The sequence below is a fragment of the Emys orbicularis genome, chromosome 7 (assembly GCF_028017835.1).
Source record: "Emys orbicularis isolate rEmyOrb1 chromosome 7, rEmyOrb1.hap1, whole genome shotgun sequence".
Lineage (NCBI taxonomy): Eukaryota > Metazoa > Chordata > Testudines > Emydidae > Emys > Emys orbicularis.
This window is the reverse complement of record NC_088689.1, coordinates 78354992-78376272: the sequence shown is the minus strand read 5'-3', so window position 1 is coordinate 78376272 and position 21281 is coordinate 78354992. Positions and strand designations below refer to the sequence as shown.

The 21281-nt window shown below is 42.9% G+C and overlaps 1 protein-coding gene across 3 annotated transcripts in view; it reads left to right on the top strand.

The window, feature by feature from the left end:
* RHOA (ras homolog family member A) overlaps window positions 1-21281 on the top strand; it is an 80916-nt gene that overhangs the window by 37497 nt on the left and 22138 nt on the right. For all 3 annotated transcript variants that reach the window (XM_065408627.1, XM_065408628.1, XM_065408629.1), the window contains one exon: window positions 17840-17997. In XM_065408627.1, the coding sequence (XP_065264699.1) occupies window positions 17842-17997 (156 nt within the window). In that variant the 5' untranslated portion in view covers window positions 17840-17841. The remainder of the gene's footprint in view (window positions 1-17839; window positions 17998-21281) is intronic.

The following is a 21281-nucleotide window of genomic DNA, read 5'->3' as shown; positions in this document are numbered from 1 at the left end:
CTTCATTAGTAGTACCATCTGGGTCAAGAGGCCGAGAATTGCCAACTTAAATGAAGAATGGTGGAACCTCAGCCACCGGCAGTACTACAACAATAGCATATGGATGTGGCAACCCAGAGCCTTCCTACATTGGTTCTGTCAGTTTGGGCAGACAGAAACCCCACATGCTCCAGGGCGAGCGGAGGGATGCAACACTCCAGAGGATATCTTTGCTCTCCCAGATCTGCAATCTCTCTGTTGTCAGGACCATCCCTCTTCTGATCCCACCTGGAGACACTATGGGAGAAGTATATACCCCATCCTGTCTACTATCTGAGACTTTCCTTCAGTGGAACTGATGGTACTACTGACTCAGCTGGATCTGGCTTTCTCGTCATCAGGGGAAGTAGATTTACTGAAGCAACCATCGCTGTCTCCTCTGAAGGAGATCAGTTCAGACAGGAAATTGAGTTTCCTGGAACCAGCCTCCTCCCAAATCAGGACATCCCTCTTGGGACCAGTGATGGGTATACCATTCCTTGGGGACCTCCATAACCCACAATCAATCCTTCCTCCTGGGACCCATGGGACGCATATGCATGATGATCAGGATGGGTCTGTGCAGTCTGGTAAGGACCCCTCCCCTCCAAGAGAGTAAGCAGAGTTTCCTCCTGACTATAGGAGAGGAAGACTGTGAGACAGGTCTGGCAGTACAGATAGGGGTATCTTCCTCATCTCCTGATGAAGTGATCGCTCCAGCTTTGTGTCCCTTCTCTTTTCTCCCCCCGCCCCATGACAAAAAGTAGATCCAAGAGCTGTTGTGCAGGGTGGCAAGGAGCTCAATCTCCTTACAGGAGGTCCAGGACACTCAACACAAGCTCCTAGACATCCTGCAGGGTCCAACCAGGTAGCACTCCCAGTGAATGATGCCATACTAGAACCAGCAAGAGCTGTGTGGCATATACCAGCAACATGCGTCCCTACCCCCAGAGAGCTGAGCAGTGTTGCTTTTTCCTAGCAAAGGGATCAGAATTTCTGTCTACCCATCCCGCACTGAACTCCCTAGTTATTCAGGCTGCCCCAGAAAGATCTAGGCAGCAACACCCAAGAGCCCCTACCCTCCAATAAGCATCTAGACCTAATAGGAGGAAAGTTTTTACATCTGCTAGCCTCCAGGTTCAAATATTGAACTGTTGAGCACTCTTGGATAAGTAGGAATTTTGAATTCAGAAAATTGTAGAGTTCAAGTATAAATTACCTCAGCAGGCTAGGGCTCAATTTCAGGACCTTATTGAAAAAGGAAAGCAGGTGGCCAGAACTTCACTGTAATCTGTGGTAGATGCAGCCAACACTTGCATAGAGGTTGATGGCATGTGTTGGGAATCACAGCTACAATCTTCAATTTCCCAGGGCAGTCCTGAACACTGTGGAGAACTTGTCCTTCGATGAGACCAACCTTTTCAACAAAAAGACTGATGGGTCTTTGCATTCACTAAGGCCTCCAGGGTAGCCCTCCACTCCCTGGATGTATATGTACTCACCATCCCTAAAGAGGAAATACTACAAACATCCCTACCAACAAAGGCCTGTGCTTCAGCCATTTTACCGTCAGCAGTCTTGTGAACCGCCACATAAAAGACAGGGAGTACAAAAGGAGAATGCTCCACCTGCCCCTTCCACATCAATTGAACCTCATCCACCAGCCAAAACACACTTTTGCAACTCTCAAACATTCTGTCAACCACTATTGATGCCATATTGAAACCCACTCCTCACGTGTCCTGTGGCTGTCTAGTACTCTGCCATAACTGGAGTACAATAACAACGGACAAGTGGATGCTGGATATCCTCCATTCCAGCTATACTATCGAGTTTCAATTCCTACCCCTCCAAAAACCCCTTTCTCATCTCTCTCCAGGGCCCATTCTCATGAGGAGATCCTACAGGAGGTAGAATCTCCCCTCAAATGGGGAATGATAGTGAGTATCTCTACAACTCCAAGGAATAGTGTTCTATTGGCAAATATTTTCTAGTTCCCAAAAAGAAGGGAGGATGGAGACCCATTCTTAACCTGTGCTAATTCAACATTTTTATTTGCAAACTAAAATTCTGTATAGGTAAACTGGCATTGATATTACCATCCCTAGAAAAGGATACAGTTCACAGCTCTCAGTATGAAAGATGGTTTATGGTGGGTCCTGACCACTGAATACATGGTACTTGCATTCGAAGTCACACCCAGGGTCTTCACTAAAGTGTTTCTAATAGTATCAGCACAATTCAGACAAAACAGCTTCACAGTCTTCCTGTAGTTATAGTTGGCTTCTCGCTGGCAGGACTTGCCTAGAAACTGCTTCATCTTCTGTCATCCCTAGGAGTCTGAAAATTTGGAAAAGTCTATCCTGATCCCAATGCAGATTATAGAATTTATAGAAGCAACCTTGGATTCAGTCAGGTCAAGGGCTTATCTCCCAGTAGACCGATTTCATACCATGAGCAACCTGATAGACCAGGTTACATGCAACCCTCAAACATCAGTTCGGATTTGCCTTTCTCTCCTGGTGCTCATAAAATCATGTACATACTTTGTGCCATTCAACAGACTCCACCTCCGTTACCTGCAGGCTTGGTTCTGAACATTATATGTGCCAAGCAAGTATAGCAAGAACACCATAGTGACAATTCCCAGCATGGAAAGATCCTGGCCAAGTGTGTGGGTGTCTTTCTGACAAGATTACAGATGTCTCCTTGCTAGGCTGGAGAGCTCACATGGACAGACACAGCACAGGCCTCTTAGATGCCCTGAGAGACCAGAATGCACATAACTCTTCTGGAACGCCTTCCAGTCTGAGAGGCTTGCTGAGCTTCTCTACCATTCATCCAGTTTCACCATGTACTCATGTCAGACAACATAAGTCTTTTACAGAAACAAGCCTGAACTATGAGATTCATCCCCCTGTATAAAGAAGTGGTCACCTTATGGACCTGGTTTATCAAAAACCATATCACTTATTAGTGGTGTACCTTCCAGGAGCCCAGAATTCATTGTCAGACAGCCTCAGCAATCATTTTGCTATTGAGCATGAATGGGAATTATATGATTCAGGGGTGTACAGTACTTTCACTCAGTGGGGAACCCCCACTTTGAAGGAAATAGGAAATGCAACGTATCTGCTCCAGGGGAGCTCAAGGAAAGCATTCTAGGCAGAGTGGATAAAAATAGATTTTATTTAAATCAGTTTTTATATTTACATTATAATTTTTTTCTTTTTAAACTTAAATCTGTTTAAAATGAAATCTGCATTTTAATGCAAAATATGTTAAGACCTAAACTTATTATGATCTTTTAAAACATTTAAATGAAAAATAAATATGCTAAATCCATGAGCCTCTGTCAAAAACTTTGAGTTAAAGGCTACTTTTTCTATATAAAGAAAGAATCAAGAGAAAACATCTAACTTTTTGAGGTCAAGCTTTATAAATATGGCACAATAGATCACATACTGTATTAAGGTCTTGATCCTGAGGGGGACCCAGTGGCTGTGATATTAGGGTTAGGAGACTGGCAAACTCATCACAGGCATTGGGACCCAGCCTCTGACTTCAGGAGACACCATCATATATCTCATCACGATCATGCACTGAGCTAATCTATGGTCTCGTAGTCCTGTTTTATAATTTCTCTCTGAGCTCTGATTTGGTTCAGTTCTCAAATTATGAATATTTGACTTCCCCTGCCATGGAAACATACTCTGCAGCTCATAGAGAAATGCTGGTCTGCCTATTAACTACCAACCCTTGGTTCTAGATGGTTCTGGGCACTTCAAGTAAATGGTTGTGCTCTGTCTCCTTGAGTGTGTACGCAAACAGAAATCCATTAATTTCTTAACTGCTTCCCTCTCTGTCTCTAAACAAATGAAATACTGCAGTGCTAAAGGCATGTGCATTACATGAGAAGAAGTCTTGGATTATTAGTTCTTTGGTTTTGTTTTTTGGGGAGGGAGGAGTTATGTAACAAGGGAGAAGAAGCAGAGTATGCAACCAGAAAGAAGCTACACTGGTGTCAAAGTGAGAACACTGTGGAAGAAGGGACAACATTCTTTGAAGTGCAGCATTTAGTGTTGATTTTAACACCTGGGAAGTGGAGGAAAAAACCTGCAATGGCTAAAAGTTGTTTAAAAAAAATTTTTAAAAATCCTATTTGGGAATTTTTCAAGAAATTTCTGAACCTCCAAGTAAAAAGGGTATACGTACCAAATCTAAACAGTGCAGCAACATAGAGATACGAGGCCTGGTTGCCCAAATGAAACAACATTGCGAAAAATGCTCCTCAGAAAGCATTGACTGAATTTGAAGATGATGGTGTGGATTTGACTGAACAATCTGGATCTAATGGTAGTAAACATTTTTGCACAATTCTTATGGACTGCCTACCATGTCTTACTATGCTAGTAAATGTATTTTGGATTGATTATGCATTTCAAAATGTTTATGTTCAAAAGATTATTGGTATGTTTTGGTGGTATTTATCAATTACATTTTTACTGTTACTGCTGGACTTCTGAAATGATTTTTCATTGCTTAGTATAATCAGACATCCTAGGTGTAGATTTCCTGTTTAAAAGTGACGTTTTATTAGGCATTTACTTTTTTTCCCCCCAAAGCTCTTTTGTATGTTCGAGATAAGGGTTTAAATAGATTTTAGATAATCCTTACGATTAATTATTTTCCCATAAAACTGGGTTTAGAATAAATTATATCATACAAACAGCTGCAGCAGGAGGAATCAGTTGTGTTTTTTTTTGTTGTTGTTTGTTTTTTAAGAAATGGACTAATAGTGAAGAGTGACGTGACTTTGCCGTTTGATTTCAGGGTCCAGATTAGACATAAGAGGTTCCGTGTCCAGTATCTGCAAAGTCTTCGGCCTGGTCTACACTACGACTTTAATTCGGATTTAGCTGCTTTAATTCGAATTAACGCTTGACCCGTCCACACAACGAAGCCATTTAATTCGAATTAAAGAGCCCTTTAATTCGATTTCTGTACTCCTCCTCGACGAGAGGAGTAGCGTCAAAATCGGTATTGTTAATCCGAATTAAGGTTAGTGTGGCTGCAATTCGATGTTATTGGCAATTAGATGTTATTGGCTACCCACAATGCAACGCTCTGGAAATCGATGCTACTACGGTAGCTTGGACGCACACCACCGAATTAATGGTGCCTAGTGTGGCCGAATACATTCGAATTTATAAAATCGGTTTCCTAAATTCGAATTATATAAATTCGGATTAATCCTGTAGTGTAGACATACCCTTTTAACTTCAGAATCATATGCTGGTACTGCCAGCAGTGCTGCAACTAAACATACAAATCATGGATGAGTTCATAATCAGGACTAGCAAATTCCAGTTGCTCGGTTCATTTATGCAACTAATTCTCCCTTTCACCTTGTTCAGAACAAATATTGCATTACGACCAGGCTATGCTCCATCTGGTGCAGCTGAATTTGCTGGAGGGTTGATGGATACAGTGTATGAGAGGAAAATTGAACAGTGTGCAACAATTGACGGGAAACAGGGTGCATTTGATTTAAATCAAATTGATTTAAATCACTAGTCAGGAAGACTCAATTTAATCATGGATTTCTACATAAAAGTTCATTCTTGTTGATTGTTATAACCTTAATACATATTCTTCACAACTCAGAGATGTAGGTGTCATTTTTAGAAGGTACCCACTATACATTTTTTAAGTGATTTATTTTGAAAACTTTTCAGATTCATTTTCTGAGATAGCTGTAAAACTAATGATTGTTTGATTATTTCATTTACCAAAGGTAACTGAAACAGATATTTATGAAGTCCTTGGGAGGTGAACTATCTCCAATTCAACAGGTTAATCATTAATATTTGGAGGATTTTCTTGCCATTCTGTATTAGGAGGAGAACATCACGAGACAGACATTTAAGTTGTTTTAGTTAAATAAAACAACAACGTTATGCATTCTGGATTTTTTTTCTTCAACAGCAAACCTATAATATTTTAACAAAACAAGCATATGAATTTTTGAATTTAAACATTCAAGTTTTTTTAAATCCTTTTTTTTTTGGTTAAAATTGTTTTTAACGAAAATAGTTAAATGAAATATTTAAAAAACAAACATTAAACGGACTGTCAGCCAGGTCAACATGAGAAACTTAAAATATTGGCTTCTGCAGCTAACTCAGTCATCTTCACCTTCATTTTCCTCTTTGTTCATAATCTGGAAAAGAAAAACAAGCTTTTCCGCCTTTTCAGGTCCCAAACGATTTCTCAATTTGGAATGAATTAGTCCAAAGGAAGAAAATATTCTTTCTACACCAGCAGAAGAAGCTACTGCTGTTAAAAGTGAGATTATCACTTCAACAGTCTCTGAATCCAAGTGCTTAAGTGACTTCCACCAGTTCACTGGTGTGACTTTCTTTAAAACATCATCAGCAAACATATTTCTTGAATGGTTCTCCCTTAGCTCTGAAGTTTATTATAGTTGGCATTATGGAGGGATGATTGCTGGATATCCATGTCATAGCCAACTCCTCTTCTTCAGCAGTTAAGGTTTGACCCTGGTACCGAGTACTGAGAATATTTGCAAGAAAATGAGCTGGAGATGGTACTTGTCCCATTCGGTTTTTTTAATGCTTGTAATTTAACTCATTGCCTATTTCTCTTTTTAAGATCTCAGTTCCTTCCAAATTTCAACAGCATCAGCAATAAAACAGCTATTTCCCTGCATTTTGTTCAAGGCTACAGAAATAGGCTTCAGGGTACTCAGCATGTGTTCAACATTTCTCTTAAGACCAATGTTGAGAACTTTGGCTGTGACAGTGTCATCTATTTTTTCCCGATTTTGTTCACAAACTGTCATCGGATTAGGCCATTCTTGATACAGTGCTCAAAACAGTCCACTACTGAGTTCCATCGCACATCTTGTGGGAGAGTTAGCTTGGTTCCTCCCACTTTTTTCAGAGCAGCTGCTGCAAAGTGGTTGTTATGGAAGTATTTTGCAATTTCAACAACATTAGCCTTTATTTCTGGAATACTGAAGTCTTTGGCTCGGAGGTGCATTAAATGAGCACTGCAACCATATGTTATTAGCTTGGGACTCTCTTCTAAATAATTTTTTCTCATCTTGGATACATTTGTAGCATTGTCTGTGACCAAGCTGCGTACTAGACATTTGAATTTTTTTTCCACAGTTTTATAGCTTTTACTGCTGCTACTTGTAAGTATTCTGCTGCATTTGCATTTCCTGATGTATCAATTGTTTATGTAAGGAAGACATTCCCTTCTTCTGTTGTCACACAAGCACATACCACAGGATCATTGTGGACATTGCGCCACACATCAAGACTCAGGTTAACAATTTTACCCTCTAGACCTTTTGCACAGTGCCCAATTTCTCTTTCATACATTTTATTCAGCAATTTGCCTGCAACATCTGCTCTGTTGGGTGGACTGTATCCTGCTCTTAATGACTGAACCATGTTAATGAAGTGTGGGTTCTCAATCATACAGGAAGGAGAGTTTGTTGCATAAACAAACCGGGCAATTTTTTAATCAATTACCTCTTTTTGTAATCTGCTGGTTCTTATCATAAACTTATCTGTGGCTGTTTCTGGATGGCGATTTTTTTCTTTTTCTTTTTGCTACAGGCGATATATTGTGGCTCTGTGACATACATGATGTGACTGAAACACTATCATTGGCAGATAACTCTGAAACTATAGAAAATGATGGTGATCTTGAAGGTGGATAGTCTTTCAGAATCCTATATATTGAGGATGGATTCTCCTAAACAAAATAAGTCAATGCAGTTATTTATTATCATCATACTGCTCATTTAGTATTACTCATTGCATTCACTGACACTCAGTACTACTTTCAAGGTGAAATTGTAAAAGGAAGATCTGCCTATTTCAGCTATTTATTTTTTATCACAACTGCATCTAAAATGATAGTACCATAGAGTAGTGGTCTCCAAAGTGGGGTGCACAAGACAATCCATTGGGGGGCGCGGTGGGACGAGCGCCGCTGGAGCAGAAGGGTGGCACGGCAGGAGGTGCGCTGCTGGAGAAGAAAAAGGGGGGGGGGCGGCCGGCGGAGGGAGGGAGCGAGCAAGGAAGCTGTCCCCCTCTTCCCCCCCCCCCCCGGCAGGGCCACCCGGAATGCAGGGGCTTTAGGGGCTGCAGGGCCCTGGGATAAGGGGGCCTCGGGGCCCTTGCCTACAGCTCTAAAGCCCCTTTCGGAATGCGGCCCTGAGTCCTCCGGCCCATGGAGGAGCAGGGGCAGCCGCGCAGCCAGCGGCCGGAAAGAAGCGGTGCTTTCCCCTTCAGAGCCGGCCAGAGAGAAGCGGCGCTTTGAAGGGGAAAGCGCCGCTTCTCTCCGGTCGCTGGCTGCGCGGCTGCCTTGCTCCTCCTGAGTCCTCCGGCCCGTCCTCGCAGGGCCGCATTCCGAAAGGGGCTTTAGAGCTGCAAGCCAGGGCCCCGGGGCCCCCTTAGCCCAGGGCCCTGCAGCCCCTAAAGCCCCCGCGTTCCGGGTGGCCCTGTCTGCCTGGGGATGGGGGGATGGGGGGTAACTTCCAGAATCGTGGCCATGGGAGCGGTGCTGCGCTGCACCAAACAGGAGCTGCCCCAGGTAAGTGCTCTGTACCTCCTGCCTGCCCCAGCCCTGAGCCTCCTCCCGCACTCCCACCCTGAGTGCCCTCCCACACCGTAACTCCCTCTCAGACCCCGCACCCCCACCCTGAACGCCCTCCTGCACGCTAACCCTAATCCAGACCTTTGAATTACTGTATCACAAAGTGTTAAACCAAGATTTTCAGAAATAATGAAGTATATTCAATCACATTGTTCTCACTAAAAATATTAATAATTTTTTTGTGAAAGCAGAGATTTTTTGTACCATTAATAAATAAAATAAAATACAAAATTATTTTAAATATATTGTTTATTTCATCTTTATCTCATCCTTTTTTAATTTCTATTTTTTGTGTGTTTTATAATGTACATAATATATTAGTACAGTAGTACATGTATATAATTTATACATAAATATACATATATTGGGGGTGCGTGCTCAAAATTTTTTTACTGATACGGGTGCGCGATCAAAAAAGTTTGGAGACCACTGCCACAGAGTAACAACTATATATTTTTGCTCAAACATGAGAATTCAAGAATAGCCCAGAAGGAAGACAGGCAGTCCTTAAGAAAGAAGTATGAAATAAAAAAGTTTACTAACCTGAAGATCCTGCATGTTCAGACATGTTCCTTTCATCATCTTCAATGCAGCTTCCTCCTGAGAAGGAACACTTCTCATGATGTTATTTCATTCGGGCAAGCATCAACATCAGACTAAAGGGAATTGGAGAAGATGCACTGAATATACTGAAACGTATTTCCATGGTCTTGGACAAACGGCAGAAAGATTGCTTCTATATTGCTGATGTCTCTTGAAGTTCTTTGGAAAGTCCAACAGCAATGAAGAAGAATACTCAATGACAAAATTAAATTACAGGCAATAAATAAGTGGATGGATCAAGCACTTAACTGCATTTTCTTGCCAGGGTAGATGCCTAACTGCTGAAGAAGATGCTGCTTTGACATGAACATCTAATAATCATCCATACTATGCCAACCATACTAAATTTCAGGGCTGGAGGTGAACCATTCAAGCATTACATGTGTGCTGATGATGTTTTAAAGAAATTCACACCACTGAACTGATGGAAGTCACTAGCTAAAGCCCCTGGAGCTAGAGTTTATTAAAGTGCTAAACCAGCTTTTGACTGCAGTTGTCTCTTCTGCAGGTATAGAGAAAATATTTTCTTCATTTGGACTAACTGGAGAAATCAATTAGGATTGAAAAAGCAAGAAAACTTTTCTCCCTTCCAGTCTGTGAATAAAAATGAGGAGGGAGGGGATGAGATCTTACTAATTTTATAAGTCTGAAGGACTACCTAAGTAATTTAGGAGACTGGCTTATTTTCAAGAGATTTAGGTGAGTAAGAGCTTACGCTCCAGTCACTTTCATTTAGGCATATTTGAAAACTTTCCCAGGCTGATCTGAAATAATCAGTTTAATTCACTGACTATAGTTAATCCTTCTGTTTAATAAATCACTTATTAAATTGCCATCAAATGAGCACAGGCAGCCAGACATCCAAGGCTGAGCCTCAGCCATGAAGGATCTCCAGAGGATGTGGAGAGCAAAAGAAAGTGAAATTATGTACAAAAGTACAGATTTATCAAACCTGTGTACTTCCAATCTTCTTATATTGACCAGAAACATGGATGTTGCTTAAACAAGACATCAGGAGGCTGGAGGCATTTCATATGCCTTACCAGCAGTGAGTACTGGGCATAAAGTGGTTTGATTTTAATCGGGATGAATTACTGAGAACTGACCTTGAGAGCATTTAAGTCATCATCGATCACCACGGGTTGGCACTTTTTAGTCATATAACCTGCATCAGAGATAAAGTCCCCCACACATCGAACCCTGAAGATCAGGGTTGAGGTCAGGAAGGGACGTTACCTGGCCATGGACTGGTGGCAGCCACACGGCCATCCGTGATTAACCTGGCTGTACCAGATCAGTAATAACCCTGTGGAGCTTTTAGTTGCCTGGAATAAAGCCATACAAGGTGGCCATGGACATTCGGCAGAACGGACTCTTGCTGTCCGAGTGTGGTGGTGGTGGTGGTGGTTAAATCATTTAGTTGTAAATGTGAAATATTATTTTGATAAGAGAAGTTTATGTATCCAAAACATTTAAGGTTGTTTTGTTTTAATAAAAAATTTTATTTGTCGTCGTGTGTGTGTGTGTGTGTGTGTGTGTTTGTTTAAATTCCGGTTGCCATTCTAATGCAGCTTGACACAAATCCCGAGCAAATAGTTAACTAGTAAATAAGATATCATTCACCATTTTGTAATGTACTAAAAATGTACAATTAATAGGAATCTGAAAATATTAAGCTATATAACTGCTTAAATAAATGTGTATAATTATAGTGTAACTTTCTAGGTAGAAAAAAGATGTACCAAAGTGTAAAGGTTCTGTTTAGTTGTAAAGCAAAATGTTTTAATAGTTATATCAACCAATGAGAGTGAACCTTCAAAAAAGAACTAGATAAATTCATGGCAGATAGGTCTATCAATGGCTATTAGCCAGGATGGGCGGGAATGGTGTCCCTAGCCTCTGTTTGCCAGAATCTGGGAATGAGGGACAGGGGATGGATCACTTGATGATTACCTGTTCTGTTCATTCCCCTTGGGGCACCTAGCACTGGCCACTGTCGGAAGACAGGATACTGGGCTAGATGGACCTTTGGTCTGACTCAGTAGGGCCATTCTTATGTTCTTACCTTTCTTTAGAAAATTACAAGTACAAAATGGAGAAGTTGAGTAAAATAGATTGTTTAAATCAAGGTTTTCCACTTGATGATTTCAGTCAATCCACCCTGACTACAGGGGCATGCTTTTGTGCTACTTTGAACAGATCAGTTCAGCTATGCCTTCCCTCCTATCCCGCTATTACCTCGGGTTCTATGGAAGATGCAGTTGGATAGGGCATGAGTCATCCTTATCTCCCCCAAATGGCCCAGACATTTCTGGTTGACCGTTTTCCTACAGATTTCTCTGTCTGGGCCCAGCCAAATCATATATCTTAGATGGTGGCTATTTCTACTATTGTAGACTGTCGTCTTACTCTAAAGACGATGGGCCTTTCCCTTAGCTGGCTACAGGTTCACCTGGTGCCCATCAGTGTATGTCACCTGCCATCAGACAGTTACTCCATCTTTAACACCAGAAGTTTGTGAAGGGACTGGAGAGCAAGCCTGCCCTGGCCTGTTGATGGGGCTAGAGATCAAGTCAACCGTGGTGAGGGGGGAAGGAGCTGGAGAGCGAGGCCATCCCACACACAAGTGGCTCCTGTCCTGGGGCTGGGCCTAGCTCTCTGCTCTTGGCATTGTGACCTTGGGGTCTCATTGTCTCAGGGTTCTTTGTTTAGTCATCCTCTGAACAAGCATCAGAGGGGGATGAGACTCATGCTTTGCCAGTGGGTTTCACATATATTTGCTGACAGCAGAGGAAGGGTGGGGCTCATGAATCTCCATTCTAGGTTCTGGAAGGAAGTGTGCTGTAGTGGTCACAGATCCTTCATTTTCCTCCTCCCTTCCCTCCAGCGTTTTCCAGTTTTCCTCTCAACTCTTCCCCTACGCTTCTAGTTCCAGTCTCCCACCCCTGGGCTCCTCATTCAGTCTTTCCCCCCACCTGTCACTTCCCCTCCTCCCCCACGCTTGTCCTCTCTACATCTGAGTGAGGCCACTTCCTGCTCTATGCTGCTTGGGAGCCTGTAGAGAGAGCTTTGAGAGCACAGAAAAAGCAGTCTCCTTGCTCTCCGTTCTGGTGTCCAGCAGGGTGCAGGAGCTGGGAAGAGCAATTGCAGGGAAAGTCCTGCTGGGCCCCTGCATGCCTGGGCTGGAGCATGCTCCATGAAATCTTGGGAGAATTTAGCTGCCAAACTCTAACAAAAGTCTCCAAGTAGGTGGGATCTCAGATTTTTCAAAGGTTTATAATTTAGCCAAAAAAAAATTTTTTTCATGGGCACAGCAAAAGGCACACTGGCAGTCCCCCACAAGCAAAATACCAAGTCCCTGTTCCAAAACTTCTCAACAAAATGGTTGTCAGAATTTTTGGGTGGTTTTTTTTTTTCTTCCCCGATGATTTCAGAAACAGCTGAAACATTTTGCTGAAATTTTCCCCCAAAATCAATCTGAGGCAGACAGTTGGTGTGGAAAAACTTCAGCCTAGAAGGTTAAAATATGGCAAAGTTATAAGCAACTAAAATCATGGTCTTATAATGGGAAATGTTGGGCAACCTTAAGTCTAAGTAGTACTATGTGTTCCACCTACAGTTAAATGTCACAGTTTTGGGGTAACTGCATCTCTGATCTTTAGACATGACAAATCCTGCATCTTGGCAGGGGATTAGACTAGATGACATTTGCAGTCCCTTCTAACCCTATGACTCTATGACCCACTCCATGGTCTGCTCAAGAGAGAGACCCCCGTTTGGTCTCAAGCCTCTGGCTGTCACCTGTCACTCATCCTTTTCCCCCAGACCAAGGATTTAAGCTGCAGTCCCCCTGCAATTCCCAGCAGTTCTGGCCTAGCTCAACACATGCAGTTTCACTCTTTCTCCAGGAATAGTTATTTACCAATGAACTGGGCATCTTCACAAAGCAGAGTACAGTAGAACACCAAAGTTACGTACTGACTAGTCAACCACACACCCCGTTTGGAATCAGAAGTACGGAATCAGGCAGCAGCAGAGAGAAGCAAGTATAGTACTGTGTTAAATGTAAACTACTAAACAAAAAATAAAGGGAAATCAGCATTTTTCTTCTGCATAGTAGTTTCAAAGCTGTATTAAGTCAATGTTGTTAACTTTGGAAAGAACAACCATAATGGTTTGTTCAGAGTTACAAATATTTCAGAGTTACGAGCAACCTCCCTTCCTGAGGTGTTTGTAACTCTGGGGTACATTTATTTTAGATTCTCTGATGTTTTTTGTCCTCTTTTAAAACAATCCAAGGTCTAAACACATACTGAGCTTACCTTGAGCCCTTCAGACCCTTCGAGCAGGGTTTGCCCCCCCCCACCTTAGTTTACAGGTTCATGTTGGTTTTTTTAATCAAACCTGAGGTGCTGCAGTCAGCTCATGCTGACACTTTATACAGTTGTGGAGCCTTTGTTTCCCAGGCTTCCTGAAGCAGGTAAAACAAGTTAATACCCCTTTGATGGAGGAGCAGCAGGGGGGTCAAGCTTCAGATGGTGGGTGTCTGTATAGCCGGTATTGGTATTTTGTGTGAATCACCCCCTTGTGATTCCAGATTCTGCAGGAAACCCAGCCAGTGAGCCAGGAACACACACATGCTGATATCATTTATTGATTGAAAGGTCTATGGATATTCTATGGGCCCATGATGACTGGTATGTCTCAGTACAATAATCTTTCAAGTTTTTAGGCTTCCAAGGTTTGGCTCACAAAAATGCAGATAACTTCTATAATGTGGATGCAGTAGTCTCAAAAATATGCCTTTGTTCATCATATCTGTCACAAAATGGTCAGAGGATGTGTCCAGTGCCAAGGATCCTTATATGGGTGCTGCAATAATGCCATCATTGCTAGAGAAGCTGACATTGGCAGTATGGAAGCAACAGGAGCTGGACCAATGCCAGTAAGGGCTGAAAAAAGATTTTTACAGCTGAGTGGCTTCCAATTTTAATATACAAACAGGTCCGTCCTAAGGCCTGTCCGTTGTCTGCACAAAGAGCAAAGACCAGGTGTACTCATATCCCATCGCCTGGCCGTAGGTGGGTGAGAGATCCCTGTTCTCTGGGGTACCATTAAGTGCAGCACTACCTTTCTGTCATTTGTTAGCAAACAACACAGTTTTATCCTGTTGCCTGGCTGGGGAGGCTCTCTGTCCCCATTTTGCATGTGTTCTCCAGTGCTGTTAATGGGGACTGACGCAGCTCGGGGACTTGGGTCTCTTCCCACTCACTGTTAGACCTCCATCCCCAAAGCATCGTGAAGCCACATCATGGGCTGGGTTGACTGCCATTAGGAATTGAAATCCATTAGTGCTATCCACGCCATAGTGGAAGTCTATTCCCACAACTGACTCTCCAGGATCAGCTCTAATGCCTCAGCTATATTACAGGTATAGCTAACAAATCCAATCCAAAAGTGTCCACAGAGGGTTCAGAAATTGTCCACAATCTTTACAGAAACTTGAAACTTGCATGTTAACGACAGGCCTAAAACATGGCTCATCGGGAAACTGAATTAGGGGGATGGCGGGGAAAAGGAAATGCACACTTTTGTGAGACATACATTTAGGATGGGAAATGTCAGTTTTTTCCATTCTCCTAGCATATTCACTTAGCTTCTTTTTACAAGCATGTTTTGAGTAGACATGGTCTTGGGAATGCCTCTGTGCACCACAAGAAATACCCTCTGGCTGAGCAGAGATATTGGTGTGCTAACTTTCAGCTAACAGGAGCCACTTTGTTGTATCCTACTGTGACTTTAGGGAGTAAACTGTGTCTTAAAGCTCGTGTGATAACTTCTAAAGACCTTGGGCTGAGTTAAGGAAATGTCATCATTGAATCCCTTCCATGGAAACTAATCATCTGATTCATGCTGTGCAGGGTGAGCCTGGTGTGGGTTTCCTCTCCAGTAGCTGAAGCTGCCAAGCTAGCTTATTTTAAAAGAATCCTATGTAATTGCAGAGGGGAAAAGGAGAGTGATTCATTATAAAAATGGAAAAAAATAGTAAGCGCCTGTTATGCTCCATTGCTGTAGAGAATCTTTTCTAAGAAATGCATAGGTTCCATATAAAGCCTCAGAAAAACCAGTCTTTTAATTCTACATGTGTAGAATATTTTTCACAGAATGTTCTATCCCAGTTGCTGTTAAACCCCTCAAAGTGCAAGCCCTAGGTGACATCGTTCTGGATGCTGTGCTTCAGGATTTGTTGGCCTTAGTTAATAAAGTATCTAGCACATTTAAGGTAGTTTTATTTATGTACATTTATTAAAACATATTTTGCAGTTAAAACTAAGGAAGTATTAAATGTAGTTGTTAATGTAGTGTGAATTGTACTTACTGTTTCTGGTCAACTGTCTTTCAGGTTTTTCAAATTCATAGATCACCTCCTCTCCCACCTCATTTTTATGCATAGATTAGAAAAAGAAAATAAGCTTTCCTGCTTTTTCAACTCCCAGTTGGTATCTCACCTGTGAACAAGCTAGTCATTGAACTGAACTAATTGAATAAACTGGAATAAAGGAACATCATCTCTGCACCTGCAGAAGAGGCTACTGTTTGTCATACTTCAAAAAGCTCTGGTTCCAAGCGGTTAGCCAGTGACTTCTACTAATTCAGTGGCTTGAATTTCTTTAAATCTTTGGCAGTAAACCTATACACCTGGCCAGGTGCCTTCACACCTTAACGAATCTTGTGATCATTGGGCAGTTCACTCAAGGTCTTCTGTGCCAAAAATAAACTAGTTATTACCTTTTATTTAAAACTTTTACTAAAAATGGATTTAAAATTTGCTTTATTGTGGCTTTCTGTCATGTTAGATTGCGATTCCTACAGAGGACAGCTTGCTTACTTACCAGATCAATAGTCAGGGTCACCAGTGTTAGATGTTTGGCTGCGTGTGTGTGTTTTCCCTGTGGCTGTTCCAGCTCTGTGCAAACAGCCGGCACAGCAGACCTCAAGTGAGCCGCCCAATGACCACAAGATCCGTTAAGGTGCAAAGGCGCCCAGCCAGGTTTATTGGCAACGAAGCACGGTAATAGCACCTGGCTAGTAAGACCGGTATGCCCATGACAACGGACGCAGCTCAGTGAATGGTGGGACTTTTTATTCCCCCTTGGCTGGACAAAGATACTCTCTCTGAGATACATCTTTATACCCTGATACAAACAAGTTAGTACTGCCTCTGACATAGTTACTGTCCCCTGATGTGACTAGTTATCACCCATTACCTTGTACATGTTGGTTCGATCAAAACATCTCTATTACGTACGGTCATCCTGACCTTATCTTTTAAAAGGGGTCAATGTGTTCCTCTTACCTTTAGGGAATGTGTTTGTACCATTCTTGGTATGGAGTGTTCTGGGACCACCCTTTGGGAATGTGTGTGTGTTTTGTGCCTAGCACTTCTTAGGAATGTGTGTGTTTGCAATATCAGCCCTGTTCTTGCCAGATTCTGTAAGCAGGGCCTGCCTCATACCAGGCCTCTAATACAAGGGCTTAAATATCTCAGGCTCTCTTGCTACTACAGGGGTGAGTGTCCTTGGAACTGGCTGTAGGGGGAGACGATTTGCTTTCAAGAGCCTATGTAGCATATTCATGGAGCTTACTGCTTTAGGAATCTGTCCAATGCACTGAGATAATTCCATCAGTTCTCTTCCTGCATATCAGTAAAGTACTCAGTCTATGTGGGTAGCCCTGGATGTCAGGAAGGAGTGGAAAGCCTCTGGTACCTTTATAGTTAAAATGCATATTCTATTGGCTCAGCATGGCCGGTGTACAGCTCTGGCCATCAGTTTAACAGAATATTTGTGTAGACATTGATTGGCATTACCAAAGAGGAACTTTCTCTGAGAAAGCAAAAGATTCAGAAAGGAGCCAGAGGATACTACTTGCGCTCTTTTGCTTCCCCTGACTTGGTAGGTTCCTGTCTTGAGTCTACAAGACACACAAAGAAGTACTAAGCACTACTGCGTCAGACTATTGGTTTCCCCTCCCCTTTTACCCTGTGATTTACTATGGGAAACAGACAATCACATGTGTTCTTGGGTACCAGATGTCCCAGGAGAATTGTCCTGTTCCTCTGGATGCAGTAGGCTTCCAAACATTTTCCTTAGTTTTCCAGCCACTTTCTACGTTAGAAATGTATCCACTTGTGTCGTAACAATGATCCGATTTATTTATCTGGCCTAGATACCTGATTCCCCACTTCAGATCTGGTTCTGGTTCTCCCTCCTCCAAGTCCACATGGTCCTATGCTGCATGGTGGGGCAAGTGTCCTTAGGGTTGTGAGGTTTTAAGAGGATGGTGAATTGGTCAAAACTGATGACATACACAGCAGTCTTAAGGAACGAGTGTACCAGTTTTCAAAGTTCTTGCTGATTGGGGACATAGAGATAATCAATTACACAGTTTCTAGCATTTGTATTATATAATAGATGATTATCTGTTATATTTGTCAAGCCCAATTTTTTTTTTTTTCTAGCTATGGCAGCCATTCGGAAAAAGCTGGTTATAGTGGGTGATGGTGCCTGTGGAAAGACCTGTCTGCTGATTGTATTTAGCAAAGACCAGTTCCCTGAAGTTTATGTTCCCACAGTGTTTGAAAATTATGTAGCAGATATTGAAGTGGATGGAAAGCAGGTAGGTACACATTTCTGCAACAGTTAAACAGCACTTATTTTATTCAGAATGGGAGGAGACCTATGTATATGAAACCTCTAGAGAGATGTATGTTCTTATAGGACCTAAAACACGTTTGTAACACGTTTGGGGAGAAAGATCTCCTATGAGTGGTGATGTGTCTATAGCTGGCTTTTCTTTAAGTGTCAACAAAATCCCACCAGCCTTCTTTGAGTTGAGAAGGTTATTAAAAAATGCAGTTGTCCAGGGAATGATCTTGTTGCAGTAACTCATTTTTCTGGCAGTGGTGGGTAGAATAATGCCAGGATGTCTTCTTGTGAAGAGAAGAGACTGGGTGGCAGCATTACTGGATAGGTTAGCTGGTTCACTATTTTAGCAGTTCCACCAGTCATAATTTTGCAAACATTATGGTTCCTCTTTGTGGGCCTTTATATATTTCCACTTGTGGGAGTTACCTTTTGGTGGCAAGTATGCAGCACCTTGTTCAAAACAATGTCTGGGGGTTAGCATGCAAGTGCCTTCTGGCAGCACTGACATCAGCCGCTCTAGTCTCTATCAAACAGAATGCACCCTCTAGCTGCCTCTGCTCCTTCTCCATAACCACCAGTAGTGAGAGGGGCCCTCTCTGGTGTCCAAGTTGACTAAGCCAACTTTGGTAAATAGCTAATAAGGATAGTTAGTCTAATTAAAAAGCTCAAAATAATTTTAAGTATGCCTCCCGAGCTTTTACCTAAGGCTCTCCCAAGCAAGGGCAAATGTGCCTGGCCCTGATCCCAAAATGGGGTTTCAAAAGGTGTGCCTCTTGCCAGACCACAATCTGATATGCATGTACATTGCCATCTATGTCTGGGTGGCACATCTTAGTGTGCGATAAGTGGCACTTTCACTTCTGGAACCCACAGGGGTAGATCTCAGACTGCAGGCCCACCTGGCTGCCTAAAGCCTTCAGCCAAATTCAACGTAGGGCCCTGTTCTGGCACTTAGACCAGACAGAACCAGATTCAGTGCCGAGGTCCTTACCTGTGGCACCCAAGAACACTATTTCCTAAGCTCCAGAACCACCCACCATAAAGGGCTTGACACAGGATCCCTCCAGCCTCAGTGGCTGCAGCCAAAGCCATCAAGCCTAAGCTGGCACCAACACAGGAGGCTTTCTCCTGCATATCAAGCATTCAGTAATCTAAGCTGGTTATGCTGCTAGCGGCACCAACTACACAGAACCCCTCCTCCTGCTCAGACAGATTTCTGCTCCAGGCTCTGGTATAGACCATCTGTGCATTGGAAAAGGAGTGCCACCAGTGCAAAAGGAAAGAGAAAGCACATCTTCGAGGAGGGTGGACATAGAAAGAACAAATGGCACCTTCTGTCCTGGTCCCCAGTGAAAGAGTGTGTGCAAAAGAACAACCTCCAGCATCAGCCAGAACAGCAAGGCCATGTTCCAGCACCAGGTACATTCGTGCCTGTACCCTGAGAACTATTGCCACTGAGGATTCCTTGAATGATATCAATACTTGCCAGTCGGAGCTCTGGGCCACCAGTTAGAATCCTAGCTTTTTTTTTTATTAATGGAGATATCCTATCTCCTAGAACTGGAAGGGACCTTGAAAGGTCATCGAGTCCAGCCCCCTGCCTTCACTAGCAGGACCAAGTACTGATTTTGCCCCAGATCCCTAAGTGGCCCCCTCAAGGATTGAACTCACAACCCTGGGTTTAGCAGGCCAGTGTTCAAACCACTGAGCTATCCCTCCCCCATGCATTATTGCCCATCTAGCCCAAAATCTTCAGCTAGCCCCATGGCTGGGTTTATTCCACTCGGGGGTTGGCATGGAGCACCTTTGAATCAGTGTTCCTTTTGGCAACCTCAGCACTGGGACTCGGGACCATTCACTTCCCCTCAGGCATAGGGGTCCTGAAAAGACTTTATACAAGGCTTGCTTCAGTTAATAATGTGGCCCCCCTATGCAGGATTCAGTGAAGACCTTGTTGAATGAAGCAATATTTCCACTTTCCAGGCCACTACAGTATACAACTCCAGAAGGGTTTCCATTGACTCCAGCAACAATGTCCATCACCAGCACTTATGCTATCACTGGTAATGCTATCAACACCAGGTCTTTGGCATCTATCCCACTACCACTCCCTGATGCTCAAGATCATAAGATGGACCAGTTGATTGGGGTGGCGATGATCCATAGGAACCAGATAAGTCCTCTATTGGGAATACTACAGATGCCACTTCCCTAGACAATCAGATTGGAACAGTCATGTCCCCACTGACAAGTACAAACAGTTCCTGAAACTTTTAGGGATGATGGCTTGTATGCTTCAGTTATCGACAGGGATCACAACACGAGAAACATTCCTTATTTGACATTTTACAAGGAGATAACTGCCTAATTTCCCAATAGTGGTCTTTTGAACACAGTCAAGGATATGGCTCTCATCTGTCCCCTCTTCCACCTGTTGTAAAGAAAGTAGATAGGATGTACCCCATCCCCTCCAAAGGTCACCAGTTTCTGCAGCAGCACTTCCTTGCCAACTCCCTGGTAGTGTCTGCTGCTCAGGGAAGATGTTGAGGAGCTAGAGCTTCTCATTCAGCCCACATGAGTACAAAAGGATCCTTTTTGGATGAAGGTCCTATTTGTTGGGAATCTCTGGGCCTCAGAGTGGTGAATTACCAACCCATAATGGTGGGGTACAGCTACATCATATGGATACAATGAACCCCATTTTGGACTTTCTCCCCAAAGAACAAAAAGAAGCAGCCAGAATCCTGGTCAAGTGAGGGCTGGATGTTGGCTCTGCATTCTTGGATGGCAGCATATTATGCTACAGATACAAGTGCCAGGAAAATGGAGATCTCGGAGGGAGGGAGAGAGAGAGTCCTAGCTTAGATATTCAGGGCTAATGCCATAGTCTAAGTAAAATCAAGGATCTGCCCTTCAAGAAAAACTGCCTATTTAGTGACACATAGATTAGATCCTAGGAAAGATCAAGACAACTATAGCCATAGCTCATTCACTAGGTGGTCTTCCAGTGTAATAGTTTCTTCCAAAGGAGGTTCTCATGCCATGATTTCTGTGACCAGAGACAGATCCCAGCTTATCCTCAAGATGTGTAGCACCAAAGACGATACCAGCCACCTGCCAAACCAAATACTGAGAAATTCCAGTAACACAGTGCCAGGATTTCTCCTTGTAGCATCTGCCTCAAAACAGTGGATTTGAGGGTACTTTCAAGAGACAAATACCACTCTAACAGCACCTCTTCAGATCTCTACCCTA